General features: G+C 43.7%; 6 protein-coding genes across 6 annotated transcripts; 1 reads left to right on the forward strand and 5 right to left on the reverse strand.

Moving 5' to 3' along the window:
* Positions 1-204: 204 nt before the first annotated feature.
* On the reverse strand, positions 205-1,850 carry GL218_04646 (6-hydroxytryprostatin B O-methyltransferase; the record flags this gene model as incomplete). Its single annotated transcript, XM_033581265.1, has 4 exons — positions 205-367; positions 446-758; positions 925-1,534; positions 1,608-1,850. 4 exons carry the CDS (start codon positions 1,848-1,850, stop codon positions 205-207), a joined length of 1,329 nt encoding a protein of 442 aa, XP_033435318.1.
* A 1,132-nt stretch (positions 1,851-2,982) lies between these two features.
* GL218_04647 (uncharacterized protein) lies at positions 2,983-4,939 on the reverse strand (the record flags this gene model as incomplete). The annotated part of the gene is made up of 9 exons (XM_033581266.1): positions 2,983-3,018; positions 3,071-3,224; positions 3,279-3,713; positions 3,798-3,999; positions 4,060-4,139; positions 4,196-4,256; positions 4,323-4,342; positions 4,400-4,626; positions 4,694-4,939. 9 exons carry the CDS (start codon positions 4,937-4,939, stop codon positions 2,983-2,985), a joined length of 1,461 nt encoding a protein of 486 aa, XP_033435113.1.
* A 1,779-nt stretch (positions 4,940-6,718) lies between these two features.
* Positions 6,719-7,504, reverse strand: GL218_04648 (uncharacterized protein; the record flags this gene model as incomplete). Its single annotated transcript, XM_033581267.1, has 1 exon — positions 6,719-7,504. The coding sequence occupies one exon, from the start codon at positions 7,502-7,504 to the stop codon at positions 6,719-6,721; it is 786 nt and encodes a 261-aa protein (XP_033435114.1).
* Positions 7,505-9,091: 1,587 nt separating this feature from the next.
* GL218_04649 (uncharacterized protein) lies at positions 9,092-9,562 on the forward strand (the record flags this gene model as incomplete). The annotated part of the gene is made up of 1 exon (XM_033581268.1): positions 9,092-9,562. One exon carries the CDS (start codon positions 9,092-9,094, stop codon positions 9,560-9,562), a length of 471 nt encoding a protein of 156 aa, XP_033435115.1.
* A 483-nt stretch (positions 9,563-10,045) lies between these two features.
* On the reverse strand, positions 10,046-11,551 carry GL218_04650 (putative transporter C11D3.18C; the record flags this gene model as incomplete). The annotated part of the gene is made up of 1 exon (XM_033581269.1): positions 10,046-11,551. One exon carries the CDS (start codon positions 11,549-11,551, stop codon positions 10,046-10,048), a length of 1,506 nt encoding a protein of 501 aa, XP_033435546.1.
* Positions 11,552-13,142: 1,591 nt separating this feature from the next.
* On the reverse strand, positions 13,143-14,948 carry GL218_04651 (Riboflavin kinase; the record flags this gene model as incomplete). The annotated part of the gene is made up of 1 exon (XM_033581270.1): positions 13,143-14,948. The coding sequence occupies one exon, from the start codon at positions 14,946-14,948 to the stop codon at positions 13,143-13,145; it is 1,806 nt and encodes a 601-aa protein (XP_033435253.1).
* Positions 14,949-15,754: the final 806 nt, after the last annotated feature.

The following is a 15,754-nucleotide window of genomic DNA, read 5'->3' on the forward strand; positions in this document are numbered from 1 at the left end:
TTTAAACGATTAAAACCTCTTGACTTAGAACCTTCAACTTCCACGATTCAGGGAAGACGGAGAGAATATTATATCATATTAATCTCAGATGATTTGGAGAGTTCTTTTCCAGTACTATTTTACAGTTCCAACTTCCAAGGATGCGTTGCTATAATATACTTTATACTCCTTCATCACAATCCACCAAACGTTCTCCTGTGGCCTTTAGGCGTCAAATACAATCTCAATGACTGAGTCATGAACACCATAAGGCTTCGTGATATTCACAATACGAAGTCTCTCATCAGACGCAGCCAGGAGAGTCTCCCAGTTTCTTTTGCTACGCTCTTTACCGTTAAATCCGGATTTCATGTAGACGTCCGCACTCCTAGGATCAGAGTTAGAAAGACATTACCACTAAAAATGATACTCAAGAGAGTGAAGACAGCTATTAACTGTGACATACCTCTGCATTCGATCTCTCAGTCGATTTCCATCGCTCAAGTTGGGAAGAACAACCTCAGAAAGCCAAATCTTACTCCCTTTTTTAAGAGCTGGTACCAGGTTTTTCAAAATTATGGCAGCGTACTGGTCGCTCCAGTCATGGAAGATATGGCGAAATATATATACATCCGCATGATAAGTTACTTTCTCCTTGAGGAAGTTGTAGCTCTTGTACTCCAATCTGTTGTTAAGGTCCTCGGGAACTTTGGCATCAGCGACAACTTCTGGGAGATCTAACACGACACCTTTCTTGATGTTGGGATACGTGCGGAGAACTACAAACATAATAGTTAGTAATATTCTAAAAATAAACGCTCCAGAGCCGGCCATCACAGCTCATACTATCCAGGCAGTGTAATACACATTATCCTAATCAAAGAAAAAGTGGACAGGCAACAAAAGTGCTCAAAAGATTGAAGTTGAGTCTGGGAATTATCATACTTAGCTGGATTACTTCACCACCGGCACCACCGATATCGACGACTGTCTCCGGGCACTGGTCTTTATTTACCCACGGCAAGGCGTCAACGAAATACGACGACTTAAAAGCCGGAGCTTTGGTCGAAACACCCATAGCAGATCGAAAGCGGGCAACTCGTCTCTCGTCTTCGGCAATGTAATCAAAGAAATTCTTGCTTGGATCAGCGATCTCCTCCCTATCAATACCCATTTCTTTAACTGCCTTCTCCTCTCTCATGGCTAACGCCGAAGCAGAGTGTCCTGGTTCCCCGCTGTCTGGGAACCGCCGCATGCTCTCGACAAGCTTGGCAGCGCCGGACAGCTGCTCGTCGATAAATAGACCCAAGATGTCTTTCATTTCAGGCACAGTAAACATCGATGAGATGGCATTGTGTCTGACAGACATATCAGGGGTAACTTCTTCGAACACGTAGAAGGTGATAGCAGCCTGCACAATGCGACGCGTATCCTCCTCCGGAAGGCCACAACTTTTTGCGAGATCTTTATACGATATCTCAGCATTGGGTGCGAGAGGAATATGAGAGGCAATGTCGAATGCATATAGAGTCTTGAAAACAGCTACTGCAGCGGACTTCGGTGTGTGAGTCAATAAGCACAATTATCGTGGCTTCTCGAATAAGGCTCGACAAGTGGTAAGTACATACCATTGGTAATAGGAAAGATAATAGATACCCCATCGGTCCCAGCAGGCGAATACGTAGTTCTTCGATGGTTTCAAGAAGTTCATCACGAGTTCCCCCAAGAGTAGGAGACAACTCGATTTGTGGCGGTGCTCCGAATGCAAGTGAGAACTGAGCCTCGGGAGATCTTTTCAACCCATCTTCCAGTGTCCGCGTATCGCGTTCAACGATGGATGCAAGTTCAGAAACGGATCTCAAGGGTGCCATAGTGTCGTTAGGGGTGAGCTCTGTCGAGTAGACAAGTGAGAGAAAATAAGTCAAAATAAGGCTCGTATAGTTTGTAACGAGATCTGTAAGGGCTTGGAACGTATATTCAAGATTGACAATAATTTTCTAGGGTCTCTGGGTCCTTGATGATATCTCCTCTCCTTCTGAGGGAATCAAGGCCTATTTGTAGAGAGCCTAAGGTACGTATCTTGAGTCCTAATCACCCCTTTAATATGTGTTATGGTTAACTTGCATTATAGTTGCACCTATCTCACAAACTCCGGGCATGGGTCCTAAAATATATCCATTCCTGTGACATACAGGTGTATAACACAAGAATACATATTTTAGAACCTATGTCCGGAGTTTTATGGGATCTAGTGATGCATATTCTGGATTTTGGCTGCCTCGTACACGTCTCAGCTATGTTGTTCGTATGGTACGGTCGATGCTATTGTTACCCCCGAATCCGAATGAATATGCCGAAACTGACTGACTTGCCCCTATTTATTTCGGTATATTCCGTCGGACTCCGACTATCTAACGCATAGTATAGGATCGTAGTATTCCATCTATGAGTCATTTTTATTTAATGCTATTTTTGTAATTAGTAGCTCAAGAGCGAGAACGAGAACGAGAGCATACGTGTACATATCATCATCGTCCGTGACTCATTTGTGAAATTTGCCAAAATAGAGGTATTGTATAACACATGGATCTGCATGGTCTAGTAATACTGCATCAAAATAATTAATATGTCATAGATCCAAGGGAGATTTGGGTAGCTTGGAGATTCCTCTTACTAGAACCCGGAATGTTGAAGTTACAACTATTGTGGCCGAATCTCTAGAATCTTAATACACTACCAGATCATAAGAATATTATGGCAATGCTACCTTTGATTTGTAATATACCTAGGTATATATGGTTTTATCAAGGTTCCATTTCATTTGCTTCACCATAATGATCTAGGTAACTAGGTACCTAAGGCGCCAGGGGCTACCTATTTCCCGCATCATAATCATATAATTTCGACTCTTCCTAGTCGAGCCCACTACTACACCTTGACACTACCTTCTCAGATGAGGCGACGTAGAAAGTTATTTGAGTATATTCCTCATCCTTCTCGCTTCTAATAGGTGTAACGGAAGTCGGGTTGAGATCCCTCCTATACCATATGTTAGTTTTGAATCTAGCTGTGGTAGAATCGAATGCCTTACGTCGGTCGTTTCAAGATGCTTCTCTCCTCGATCAGCTTTCTTGTTGTCGAAATAATAGGATATGTCTAATAGGACTACAATAATGATTGCTAATAGACAGCATGATATGCACGCATATAAGCCGGGTCGGTATCCAGTAGCAGCATCTTGGGATCTAATCGCCCGTCAGTATCGACCGAAAATGTACCTCGTATCAAATAGACTTTACCTAAAGACCAAACTGCCAGCAATTCCACCAATACTAGCAAAGCTGACCCAAGACGCACTTGCAAAGGCTCGCTTCCATTGTCCGCGGATATTGTTGGCCTGGTACGCCAGCGATGCTGGGACATTTGCTGTTGCTCCGGCGGTGACGAGGAACGATCCGAAGTATCGAATACCGTTGTTGGGGTGCCATCCAAGGATGGGTAGGCCGATAAGTGCAACAACCATGTTGACGACTAAAATAGGGCCACGCAAGTGGTACCGATCCCCGAGCCAACCCATGATGTACATATAAATGCCCGAAAACGCATAAGGGGGTGCGATGAGGGTAAGCGAAATGCCGCGATCAAATCCCAAATTCGTGTTTAAAATAAGGGGTAAGAAGTAGGCTAACGAATAGGTCAAAGTGTTGGTACAAAACGCGATTAGGCCGTATCCCCTAATGAGATGTTAGTTGAAGGAAACCCCATTTGGCATCCTTTCTCCATGCAACAGATGTTTTTCTTCTACCCAGGATGCTTACCAGACTCTTAAATCTAAACCACCCTTCAAAAATAGACTGATCTTAAACTTGGGGGCTTCGACATCACCACGGTCGGTATCAACGCGTCGAACAATCCACGCACGTTCTCTGTCGCTCAAGAACCGCCAAGATTTGCGTTTGGAATCAGGGAAGTCGACCAGAAGCCAATATCCAAGTGAGGCTAGGAGGCAGGTAATAATACCTAGATAGATGTTGGTTAGCACTTAAGGTACGCTCCATAGGATTGACGTCTCCGAGCTACCTTCGATAATGAAGATCCATCGCCAACCACTAAGGCCCGCAACGCCATCCATTTGCATCAAGCCGAATGCGAGAATTCCCCTTAATTAAGTTAGCTAATGACTAGTAACAGATTTATATCTTGTGAGAGTTCTTACGAGCAGGCCGAAGCAACGCAGCCAAGAAGGTAGAATACTGAGTATCTTCTGCCCATCTCATCTGAATCTTTAGTTAGATACCTATCTTCGTCATATTAAGAGGCAACCTATTAGGATCTAATCTTACATCGAGTGTACCATGTCGACCTGAGGATAAGTCAGTATCAGTCTCTCAAGATGTAGTAGATGAATTCTGCGACATACAGTAAGTATACGCAGCCGGGAAAGTAACCAGCCTCAAAGGCACCAAGTACTAGTCGAAGGGCCATGAGGACTTCGAATGACGGACTGAATCCGAATCCAATCATAACGGCACCCCATGCCAACGTAATAGTGGACAAGAAGGTGCGTGGGCCAACCTTACGGATCAGGATGGTAGAGGGGGGCTGGAATAAAATGTATGTGATGAAGAAGACGAGCGTAACGATTGACTATAAGTAAAGGCTGGTTGTTAGCGAAACAATACCAGTGGCAATGACGAAGGCAGAAAAGTCTTACATATCGTTCACCAACGAGGTTCAACTCCTCATTCATTCCAGCAACGGCAGCCGCAGACAGATTGGTTCGGTCCATAAGACTGACGCAGTATAAGACACCGACTAAGGTGACGAGTCGACGGTCGATTCGCCATATAATCTTCTTCCCCTCCTCTTCATCGACATCGTCAACAATATTCGAAGATTGAGTCTTCTCCCCTTCAAACTGCCCGATTTCAATTTCCGCCTTCTCTTGATCGCGATCCATTATTAAAGCTTGCGTATAAGGTGCTCAACTAGGGAAACAGGTAGATTGGTACCAAGGGTGTTATTTTATAGTCCTGATGAACTGACCTAGGATACGAATTAGCACGAGAGTAATCCCCGTGGAGAGAAGAGATTGGGGAACGAGGGGTTAACCGGGGGTAACTTGGAAGTAGTCCCATGCGCATAGGAACGGATACTATACCGATGTTTTGCTTGGAGATAGCTCCAAACTAATTGGGTCGGGTAACTTGTTCAAGAAATACGCTGTTGGTCATTGGTCGTTGCAGTGCATGGGGAAGAGAATGCCCGGTTGCTACTCAACTAGCGGAGTTACCTACCAAGACAGGGCATTAAGTCTGAGGTACTTTTGTTGATCATCAAATCTGGATCATCGTTTGAAGTCGAACGCGTGAGCACAAAATTAGATTTGCCCGCGTCAGTGCTTAAAAATTATTGGCAGAATTCTTCAACGAGGGTTACACATCACTGATAAGCGCGAGGACGATATCTCTAACTATCTCTAATATAGATCGTAGTGTTACATGCAAAACAACCCATCGTATCAACAGAAACTAATTTCAACAAAGTAAATAAATTGGTGATTAATGACTATGATGTACTCTTTGTTCATACTGGAAATAAAGAAGTCCGCCAAGAAGCTATACCAGGTATATCACAATGCCAAGGTATAAAACTTGGGGTACCTAATACATAGAATGCTAACAGGTATCTCTTAAACTTGTAGATTAGTTGGTTTTCAACCTCATCGATCCAGCTAGATACCTAAGTAGCTGAGCTATCAACAACAAACTACCAGCCTACTTTGCGGGAAGCACTTCTGTATAGGTAGGTACTACTAACGATGAAAGAAGGTTTATGAAGCCGTCGTTTATGATTCTAGTCTAGACCCGCCCAAGGTGCTACAATGATAGTCAAGAGTGCGGGGAAAGGCGCCGTTAACTATACCTCGTTGGGACATTGACCGATGCATGGGGTATGCAGCTTGGGGAAGAATGCGGGGGTGATCGCAAGATTAATCCGTTGAAAGGTGACCAAGATTCAAAGGACTATTGCGGATCATATCTTTATATGATTGGAAGTGTGTCGGTAAAAAAGATTTATGATGAAATAATGTGAACAATCTAGTTACATCGCATGAGTTTTTAATATATCATGCCGGTAATCAGATATTATTAATAGTACAAAGATCAAAGTATTATTTCGGGAATTTTAAACCTATGTACGATTTGATATAGTCTCACAAGTGTAGTGGTAAGCATATGCAAACCAAGAACCTGCAAGTTGAGATCCAACTCGATGGGACAGGAGCTGTGCTGTAACTAGCGCAAGCTTCGCATACAAGAGTAGATTTATTGAATCCCACTCTTGGCACATTTAATTTCCCAAGATCGTATTGGTTGACATACTGTATTTAGATCATAACAATGTCATTCCGTACATAGTAGACAATTTTCATCAAGGCCAAATAGCAAACATCCCAAACACATGAGCTTCTAGATGAGCCTAGACTTCCACACCGCACTTCCTAGGCTAGCCGCACGGCCCCGAGGTAATCGATGTTATCGAGCCTCATTCCAATGACACTAATTCCGAATTCTCAAGTTGTAGCCGGGATTTGCTGACTACCGGTAGCCCGCGGCATAAACTATACGTGCTCAGAGTACCTAATAAGGAGCTGTGCGGATTTTAGTGATAATCCAAGTGATATTATTGATGACGAACAATTACAATAGTAGCGTAATCACATCATTAGCCCTCGCTACGATGTAAACCTAATGACAGTATCAACAACCCTTTCCGTCACTAGCAAGGTGAGAGCGTGATTTGATTCAAACTCTACTGTTTCGACCGTCTTGCCCTCACCCTCTATAAATTGTACCATACTCCTCTGGTACTCGATAGGAAGGCTAACATCATTGAGCGCGTACATATAGTAAACCTTGACCTCGTCGCGCCACGCAGGAGTGTTATCGATGGGCATATACATGGACTTCCCGTTCCAACGACCGATAGTCTTAATAAATTCCTTGATTTCCTCTGGGTCAACCTGGTCAGAAGGCCCATCTACTAGGCCCTCCTTCGGGTAGTTCGTTACGCAGCTCTGGTCTGAGTCGATGCCAAAAGAGACGGGTATGAGATCTAAGTGTCCGAATTCCTCTACTTTATCAATCATCCTCTTGCCCTCGGGCAAGGCAAATGCTGACATGTAGATCAGATGTGAGATGCCACCAGAAAGTCCTTTAGCGGACCGGGCGGTTTTGCTGAGCCCATACAATGAGTTAGTGCCCACCTGGCCTCCATAGCTGTGCATTAGAACCGCTATATCCCTGCCAGCTTCAACGAGGCTAGTAGCATAAGAGCGGACGAGTTCCGAGTCGGTGGCTAGATCAGCATTCGGAGGCCGACTTCCGTTCATGGAAGGGAGGCGTGGTACGTGTACTTCAAAGCCGGCAGCGCGAAGGGCTCCAGTGAATTTATTATAACTTTCTGGAATGTGAAAGGCGCCATGAAGTATCAATAGATTTGGTTTGCTGGTAGATTCCATAATAAATCGTAAGGTAAGGTGAAAGCAAAGAGTTTTATCGAAATAAGGCAAACAAGAACAATTTCCCGCTTGACAAAAAAAGAGGGACAAGAGAAATAGATTAGTATCTTCCCATTTTCTTGTCCTGTTTATAACCCCTCTCTGTTATCCCTTACTTCATAAACATTAAATATCTCCCAACAGCTTTGATTATGTAACATTTCCCATCACGTTTTAAAGTAGTATTGGCTAGAGCTAGGGAAAACGAAGGATAATTTTGAGGAATTTAAAGGCAAAGTAACTAAAAAGTAATAGAGAGTTAGTACCAACTATTTCTATATACCCCTAAATGTAACAAGAGGCAGTATGGAACTATTTGCGTATAGGGGCCGCCAAAGCCCCTTATATACTCCCACAGCAGCACTGTAATTTTAGATATCTGTACCACTTAAATAGTGTGTCTAGAGAAGTTGGTTGCTCCGTGTTCCTAACCTGTTCTATTGGTTAAACGCGAGTATCACCATGAGCTGAGAAACTTTAAATACTCTAGAATACGTTTACCAATAATAAAATGATGCACGTATATTCTGGCCTTCAAGGTATAGGCATATTGCTAGGAAATCCCAGAATAGTAACTATGGTCATGGTCTGTATCGGACTTTTCATGAATCTAGTCAAGTATAGCATCATAGTAGCTTAGTTCGCTAACGATCTTGCCAATCCAATCTACCATTATCATGTAGGGGTTATGACATAATACACTTAAATTGCATACTAGTTACACCAAATAAAACATATTTTTCTATCTCTAAATCGATACAGTATATACCTGTTATTATTACTTATTTTCCTTGCTTATTTCCTCGACGAAACGATACCCTCACTACTTGTTGTTACGTATCTATATCTTCTCCTGAACAAGCAAGCAAGCACGCTAAGGAACAATCTACCCCATAAACTTATCAAGTATACCATTAACTAGATAACTCTTGAATTAGAGAATTGTTGAACTACGATCGATATATAGACAGCTACGTGTCAGGATTCTAGATGAAAGATCTAGAATAAAGAACAGTTTAGTATCTATAGATATAGAACCTCATGGGTAGTTAGAGTTCCTTGCGGAATAACAAAGTTGTTTCCATGCTGTTTGGTTCCACCTCGTAACACTACGATCTTATTCTCTGCTGAAATATCACAGGACTTCGAGAGCTACTTTACGGGAGGACAATTGTATCTAAATAATAACATCACAATAATTTCGTGGACGTTTTATTCGAACCGGAGTCCAATATGGTATTGATCGTTCTAAAATTTCGATATCTCATGCAAACGCACACAAGCCTAAAAAAGTAGCAAATTGCGACGAAATACTGTGTACTGTAGGGTATACAAAACAACCCCCCCTTATTGGCTATTTATTTGCCCAGCCATGCATAGCGGGACAACGCAATCCTCCCGCCCCTTATAAGTGGTACCAATTGCTAACATCATGTGGTATAATATTGCCACATCATCTACCTTATCAAATAAGCCCGCTCACAAGACGACACTTTCAAAAAACTGAACAGAGTCATCTACCTACCTTAGGCACATAACTAAGCTAAAATGGGCCGCTGGTCATACCTCGACACAGATGAAGAGCGCCTCCCGCACGGCGTCAAGCGCATCGGGTACGACGCCGACGACCAGGAGTACACATTTTTTGATACTTCAGACGGCAGCATCTGGGTTGGGGGACAGAACGGCCCTACGAAATGTATATCGAGGCCGGAGCAGGTCGCGAGCTCTAGTAATGATAATAAGGTTGAGCCAATGTATATCCCGACCGAGGAAGTTGAAAAAAGCGACCCGCAGCCGCCGAGCAGTCCGAATACAAAGGCGTTGCTTAACTCTTTCGTAGCCGTCGGTAGACTCGCTCGGATCATCGTGGCGCGGAGAGGACCGGGTGCGGATCGTAGGCTAAGCCGTGAAGAGCGGAGGCGAGAGCGCCGTGCCCGTGAGCAAACTAAGGAGGAGCGACTTCAGGATGAGGAAGTGTTCGGTGAGAAGGAACTCGAAGGGAAGGAGTTTGTTTAAAATGAATTATTCAATGGGCCTGTTATTTTAGGAAGTCGGCATGTCTCTTATGCTCTTCGAGCCAGTCTCGAAAACTTAACGACATTTTATTAGGATGAACTCGGGTTAAAGGGGTATAGGAGTATGATTGAATTGGTTAGTTATTACTGGGAGTATCGTCTTGTTATCCATAACCTCACCGTAGCGAACGTGGATCAGACTCGTGATATAGTAATCTATATGACATATCGCCTTGTCTAACCACTACTTACAATCCGAAGGTATACATATTCACGAAGCAAGGGATAAGCCAGATAATCTACCAACCTCTATAACTCTATCTTTAGATCTAACTTAGATATCAACATTATTCGTAAAGCGTTACATTGTCGTTTATATGATCGTGCGTCTAAAGGCTATCTACGATGAGATAAGAGCTCACCGCGACAACAGACATGTATCCAATTGCATCGCATCGCTCATGCTGCATATGCAGCGCAGGAATTAGTACGTGTACTTGAAGCCCTCCACACCCTCGATGAGTATCTTCCCTTGAGAAGCGAGCTTATTCGCAAAGAAGAAGTAGGTCGAGAAAGCGCCCACTATGCCAATAATCAGAATATGCGACCCAATGGAAACCCACACCGCAGTCAGATAATGCGGTGCCTCCTGAGACCGGACGATAAAACTTCCCGCGATACCGCCCGCACCGTTTAGAGCCGTCACAGCAGCGGCAGTAAATGCGCGCTTCCACTGGCCGGCGATATTGTTGGCTTGATAGGCACTCAGAGCCGCCCAATTGCTCACGTACGCGCCGGTCGCGAGGTAAGTCCCGACGTAGCGCACGGTGACCTGTTCAGAAAAGCCAAGCATGCAGAACCCGACGATCAGAGTGACGCAATTAAAGATGATAACGGGGCCGCGGAGGCGAAATCTATCGCCGATCATAGAGGACAGGAGAACAGGGATGACTGCATAATAGTAAGGTGGCGCAGATAAAAGAATGGATTGGTTCTCGTCAAATCCCATGCCGTTCTGCAAGATAATAGGCAAAAAGTAGGATAGCGCAGTCGATACTAAGTTCAATAGGAAGAACATACACGCAAAGCCGTAGACCTTTGGGTCGCGTGCGTGTATGAAGACCTTGCCCCACGAAAATGGATCCGGCTCGACATCTTTACGGTCCGCATTGATACGCGCGACAGCGAGTTCCTGCTCCTCGGGCGTGAGGAACCAAAAAGAGCGGTGCGCTTCCTCAGGGAAATCGACGATCCAGAAGTATGTCATGAACCCGATGATAATGGAGATCAGGCCCTGCACCAGAAACATATAACGCCAACCTGCGATGCCACCTTTACCATCCAGTTGGTTAAGGCCGAAATTGACGATGCCGCCTGTAGCTAGGATAACGACTTCACCAGTCTGCAAGAAGGCAAAGCGCGTTTGCTGCTCTCTCCTCGGATACCACGTTGAAATCAGATACGTCAGGCCCGGATAAATACCGCTCATACACATACCAAGAAGCACACGTAGCGCAATCATCTGTCGCCAGGTCTGAATGAAGGCGGTGCACATAGTAATGAGACCAAAACAGAAAGTAATGAAGGAAAACCATAGACGAGGCCCGAATGTACGCACAGCGAGAGTCGACGGTAGCTGAAAGGCAATGCTCGATATAGTGAAGATAAAGATGCTAACGCTGAATCGGTTACCCGTGAGGTCCAAGTCCGTCGGCATGGATGTCACCGATGCGGAACTGATGACGCCCGAATCGAGTAAATTGAGCGAACAGAGTATGCCGGCGATAGTGCAAAGTCGCAAGTCGACCTTGAGCCTAAGCCGTCGTTCTAAAGCTCGGCGAGTTGCGACAGTATCTATAACATCTTCCTCCTCTTCTTCCTCCCCAGTGAAATTGCGCTCAGAAACAACATCTCCGTCGTTAATAATTTTTGACGGAGAGAAATTGCTCTTCTGTCGATCCTCGGAAGAAGGAGTAAGAGATGAAGCCATTGCCTAGGCCGTATATAAGGAACGCCGGTGCACAAGCGAGTAAAGTTTTAAAACCGCCGGCCAACGGAAAGGCCTTGACTCGGTGTCTTTATCATATAGACTTTGGCTAGTTACCTTTAGGCTTTAGGTCCATACAATAAAAGATTCTACCTACATGTAACTATGTTCCATGTAAAAAAGTATTTCCAATGTATACTAAGCAAAAGTGGAGATGCCGGTAGTATCTTACCAATCAAGGAACTATTTTTTATAGTATTTAGCGTATTTAGCCACTTTACCGTTACGTTTCTGCTCTTATGATGATACAAAGCTTGTCCGGTTGCTTATTTTAGGTAGGTTACTACCTATCCCCTTGGCTGGCATAAGACAGCAACTCCATAATTTTCAGTATCAATACATACGGATTGGCTAGAAAAGAAAGAAACGCTCGTGTGGTATTAAATCGACCAATAATATTTGTAGGTTGCGGTTTTAGAGACTAATCATAAGGCCTTTTCCTATTATGTTAATGAATGACGTTAAGCCTTATGTACTAATACTGAAAGTTATGGAGTTGCTGTCTTATGCCAGCCAAGGGGACAGTCAGTAGTGAAAAATAAAGGCCCAGTCACGGTATTTAGCCCTTCTTAAAGAATCAGCATTTACGCATATATAATTCCACCATTTTTAAGGTAGTAAAATTATAAAAATTACCTATAATGATAATAAAAGCTAACGAGCTAATATATAATTTTTTCCCTTTTTTCAATCCTTTTTTTCATGCTTATTTTGAATATATTATATGGTATTGTTTTGGAGGGAGAATGCCAAGACTGGGCCTTTAATTTTCGCTGGGGGCTGGGGGATAACGGCAGGACGGCTATGTATTACCTTGCATCTGGTCTACTGGTGAATCATTTCCGTATTAAACGAAGGTCGGGCCTAGAATCTAGACTCAACGAATCGAGCACATTCCACGGACCCATTTATATAGTAACAAGCGATTGAGGAACAAGATAACGAAGAGCGGCTGGAAAGCCATTCAACATCCAACGTATTAGATAGGGTTGTTGGATGATAGTAATTCTTAAACATGGTACGGATTTCCCATCTTAAGTGGAAAGAGGGGCTGAAATGTAACTGGTTTGATTCGTCTAGTTATTGTCATAGTCTTAGACAAGTTAGCCACAGCTATCAATGAAGTTGCACCGCAGACTTAGATGAGACACTTGGTATACCCCAAGTAAGACGTGAAATGCCGAATCTTTGTCGAAAAAATTGTATATATCATCTCACCCCGATTATTCGGAGCTCGGGAGTGGACTTCTATGCTCCTAAGAGTATCAGCTCGATTAGTGTAATCTCCGAGGATACCGAAAGTAACGACCGACCGAAATTGTCGTCGCCGAACTCCTAAAATGACATTTCCCTGCGATAGCCTCTGCTATAGCACCGTCGGATATTAAAATATCCTAATATTAAAGATTATTCAGATTAGAAAAGAAACCCCAAATTTTCTTTTCCTATTTTGTCATAGGATCAAATAGGTAACATCCTATACCTCGCTCATCAAACCTGTGATGTGCTTCCCGCATGATACCCCAAATATCCGTCATCGTCGTATGTATAAGCCACCCCTACCGAAGGCCAGATCTTTCAGTTCGCTTCCAGCAGTGCGGACTCCGGCTAGGTGTAGTGGAACGCTATCAACCCGCTTCTGCACTTGTGATCTTATATCAATATATTTATCCTCGATAGTTTTGATGCTCGTTTCCGACTTGATTCTACGAAGAGTCATGTCGCACTGCCAATGCTCGCGACTCAGACTTGCCACTGCCGTACTGATATCTCGTGCAGCAGCGGCTGTCCTTTCTGCAGGTGATTGGGAGCTATCGGGCTTTGGTAGAGGTCTTAGATATGCCATAACTACGACCTCAATATTGGCGTTCAAAAACCTAGCTTCGCCAAAGTCGTGGACAATGTGAACTGCGACTATTTTCTTAGGAACTACTCGAGGCGGTGCGTATGGTGAAGGTCCAATAGTGATGACAGCTTCATGCCAATCGTATGAAATGTTTTCGCTCCCCCGAAATGGCTGGATAGCAGTCCAACCTATATAGACACCATTGGGACGTAGTAGTAAATCCTCTGATATGCTGGATAGGTTCGCTGTTGGTATCCCGGTTTCGCTTCGGCCTCTGCCAGTTCCTTGGACTACCTTGCTAATGAATCGGATTGGGTACGGCTTCTCCGGTCCACTTTCAGCACCGACAATCTGAGGAGGTGCCTCCAGTACCCCCTCTGTTTGCAAAGATTCGTAGGCGCTATCCCTTTCTGCGTCAAGGGTCTCTTCTGCAGCAGTAACCCGTTCGTTCACCCTGGAGTTTTCGTATGCCATAATCGCAGCTTCTTGGGCTATTAACCCCGGGCCATATTTTTCAATCTGGGCCTCTATAACTTCTATCACAGGTCCGGTGTACTTTTCCACGGTGATTTGGCCTATTACTGATGCTACTTTTAATCCGAGTTCGATAGGCATAGTTGTCAAACTTGCACCACGCAATACGCTCACATCTGATGACGTACTAGCTACGCGAAAGACGGGCGAGGGACAAAGCGTTTTCTTTGACCCTTCACCGGTGCACATGACAATACGCAAATAGCCATCTTCTGCCGAGGCGGGGATTCGAATAACACAAGTCTCGCGGGCTATTTGTTTAGATAAATGCCTATGGGATGTTGCCTTCTTGATAAATTTCTTGATATCTCTTTGCCATGCTCGCTCATCCGTTTCTGGGACTTGAGAAGGAAGAGCTGCGAATGATGGAGTTACTTCAATCCAGTTTCCCTGTGTGCGTAGAAGAGCACTAGCAGCCATACCCATATTCCCAGAGAAACCCTTTCTCTGTAGCCAGAACGAACGGTCAGCTGGCAAAGGCTGATCCGCGAATATGGTAATGGCGATACTCGTAGACGGTCCTCGGTAAAGGATCACCCCAGCCGAATGGCGGAGAATACTATAATGTTTAGTTGATTCGAATGGATGTGATATAAGCCCCCCGGCAAAGTAGATGGTCTCATTGACAGCGGTTTTCCATATCGAATGGCCGAGATTAGATGTGTCTGGTGTTGAGACACCTGAGTTAAGTGAGATTTCTGAAGGGCTAGAAACAAGGGGAATGGATAATTGTCTTGGAGGAACGGCTGGGAGTGCGGCAGGACTGATATCCAATTTCAATTCCTTGGTTTCAATTGGTAGCACAGGTTGGTGATGAGGATTTGGTGGTTTAGTTGGTTCTAGATAATCATCAAGGATATCGTCAAGGATATCATCAGGATATGGGGGAGGGGGAGGTGGTTGTGGATTAGCCGATGGGACCGGCTTCCTTTTGATAGTTGTTGTAGATGATTGATACATTTGTTCGTTGAGATAATATTATATTATTACTAGCGAGCTGAGAGATAATTCGACATTATGAGAGGTTTGCTAAAGAGTGAATACTAATATGATAGACAAGTTGTCTTTTCTGAAATTGATAACTATGTAATATCCCATCAAACAAAGAGGTAATCAGTAAATAGTTGATTTTATATAATAATAATACAGGAAATAGATAATGTCTTGAATAGAAAAATATAATAACAAGTTAAAGAATGTACGGCAATGTCGGATGAGAGACAAATGTAATTAGAATTAGGGGCTTTTATCGATGCTTTGCCATTGGAAGCTGCTTGGCGACCGCGATAGCTCGGCTTGGTACACAGGAGATAATGCATGGCACTGTACGGATGTCCCTTTCAAAAGTTTTTACCATAGGGAACCCCTATCAAGATTGTCGCCAGCTGTCTGATACTTGGCCAGCAACTGTCGGTGATTTAAAGATGTATACATTATTATCCCTTAGGTTTACTACTAGGTTTTACAGCCAAATATAATTTCAAAATAAACCAAAAAACTCAAATATTGAAGAGAATTCTTTCATATTTATAATTTTCAGTTTTAAAGAATTTTGAATCTTAATTTAAGAGCATTATATTTTATTGAAATAATAGAGTAAAATAAGATAGGTACATATGTTAAATAGGTGAGCAGCTGTTGCCAAGCTTGGTCAATGCTTACCGGGGGGGGGGAGAGGAGTCTTCCTATGGTAAAAACTTTTGAAAGGGACATCCGTATATAAAACTGTACTTACCTAGATTTGAACTGGAGCTGGAATCGGTACT

This window comes from Daldinia childiae (genome assembly GCF_008694065.1).
Source record: "Daldinia childiae strain JS-1345 chromosome Unknown Scaffold4, whole genome shotgun sequence".
Lineage (NCBI taxonomy): Eukaryota > Fungi > Ascomycota > Sordariomycetes > Xylariales > Hypoxylaceae > Daldinia > Daldinia childiae.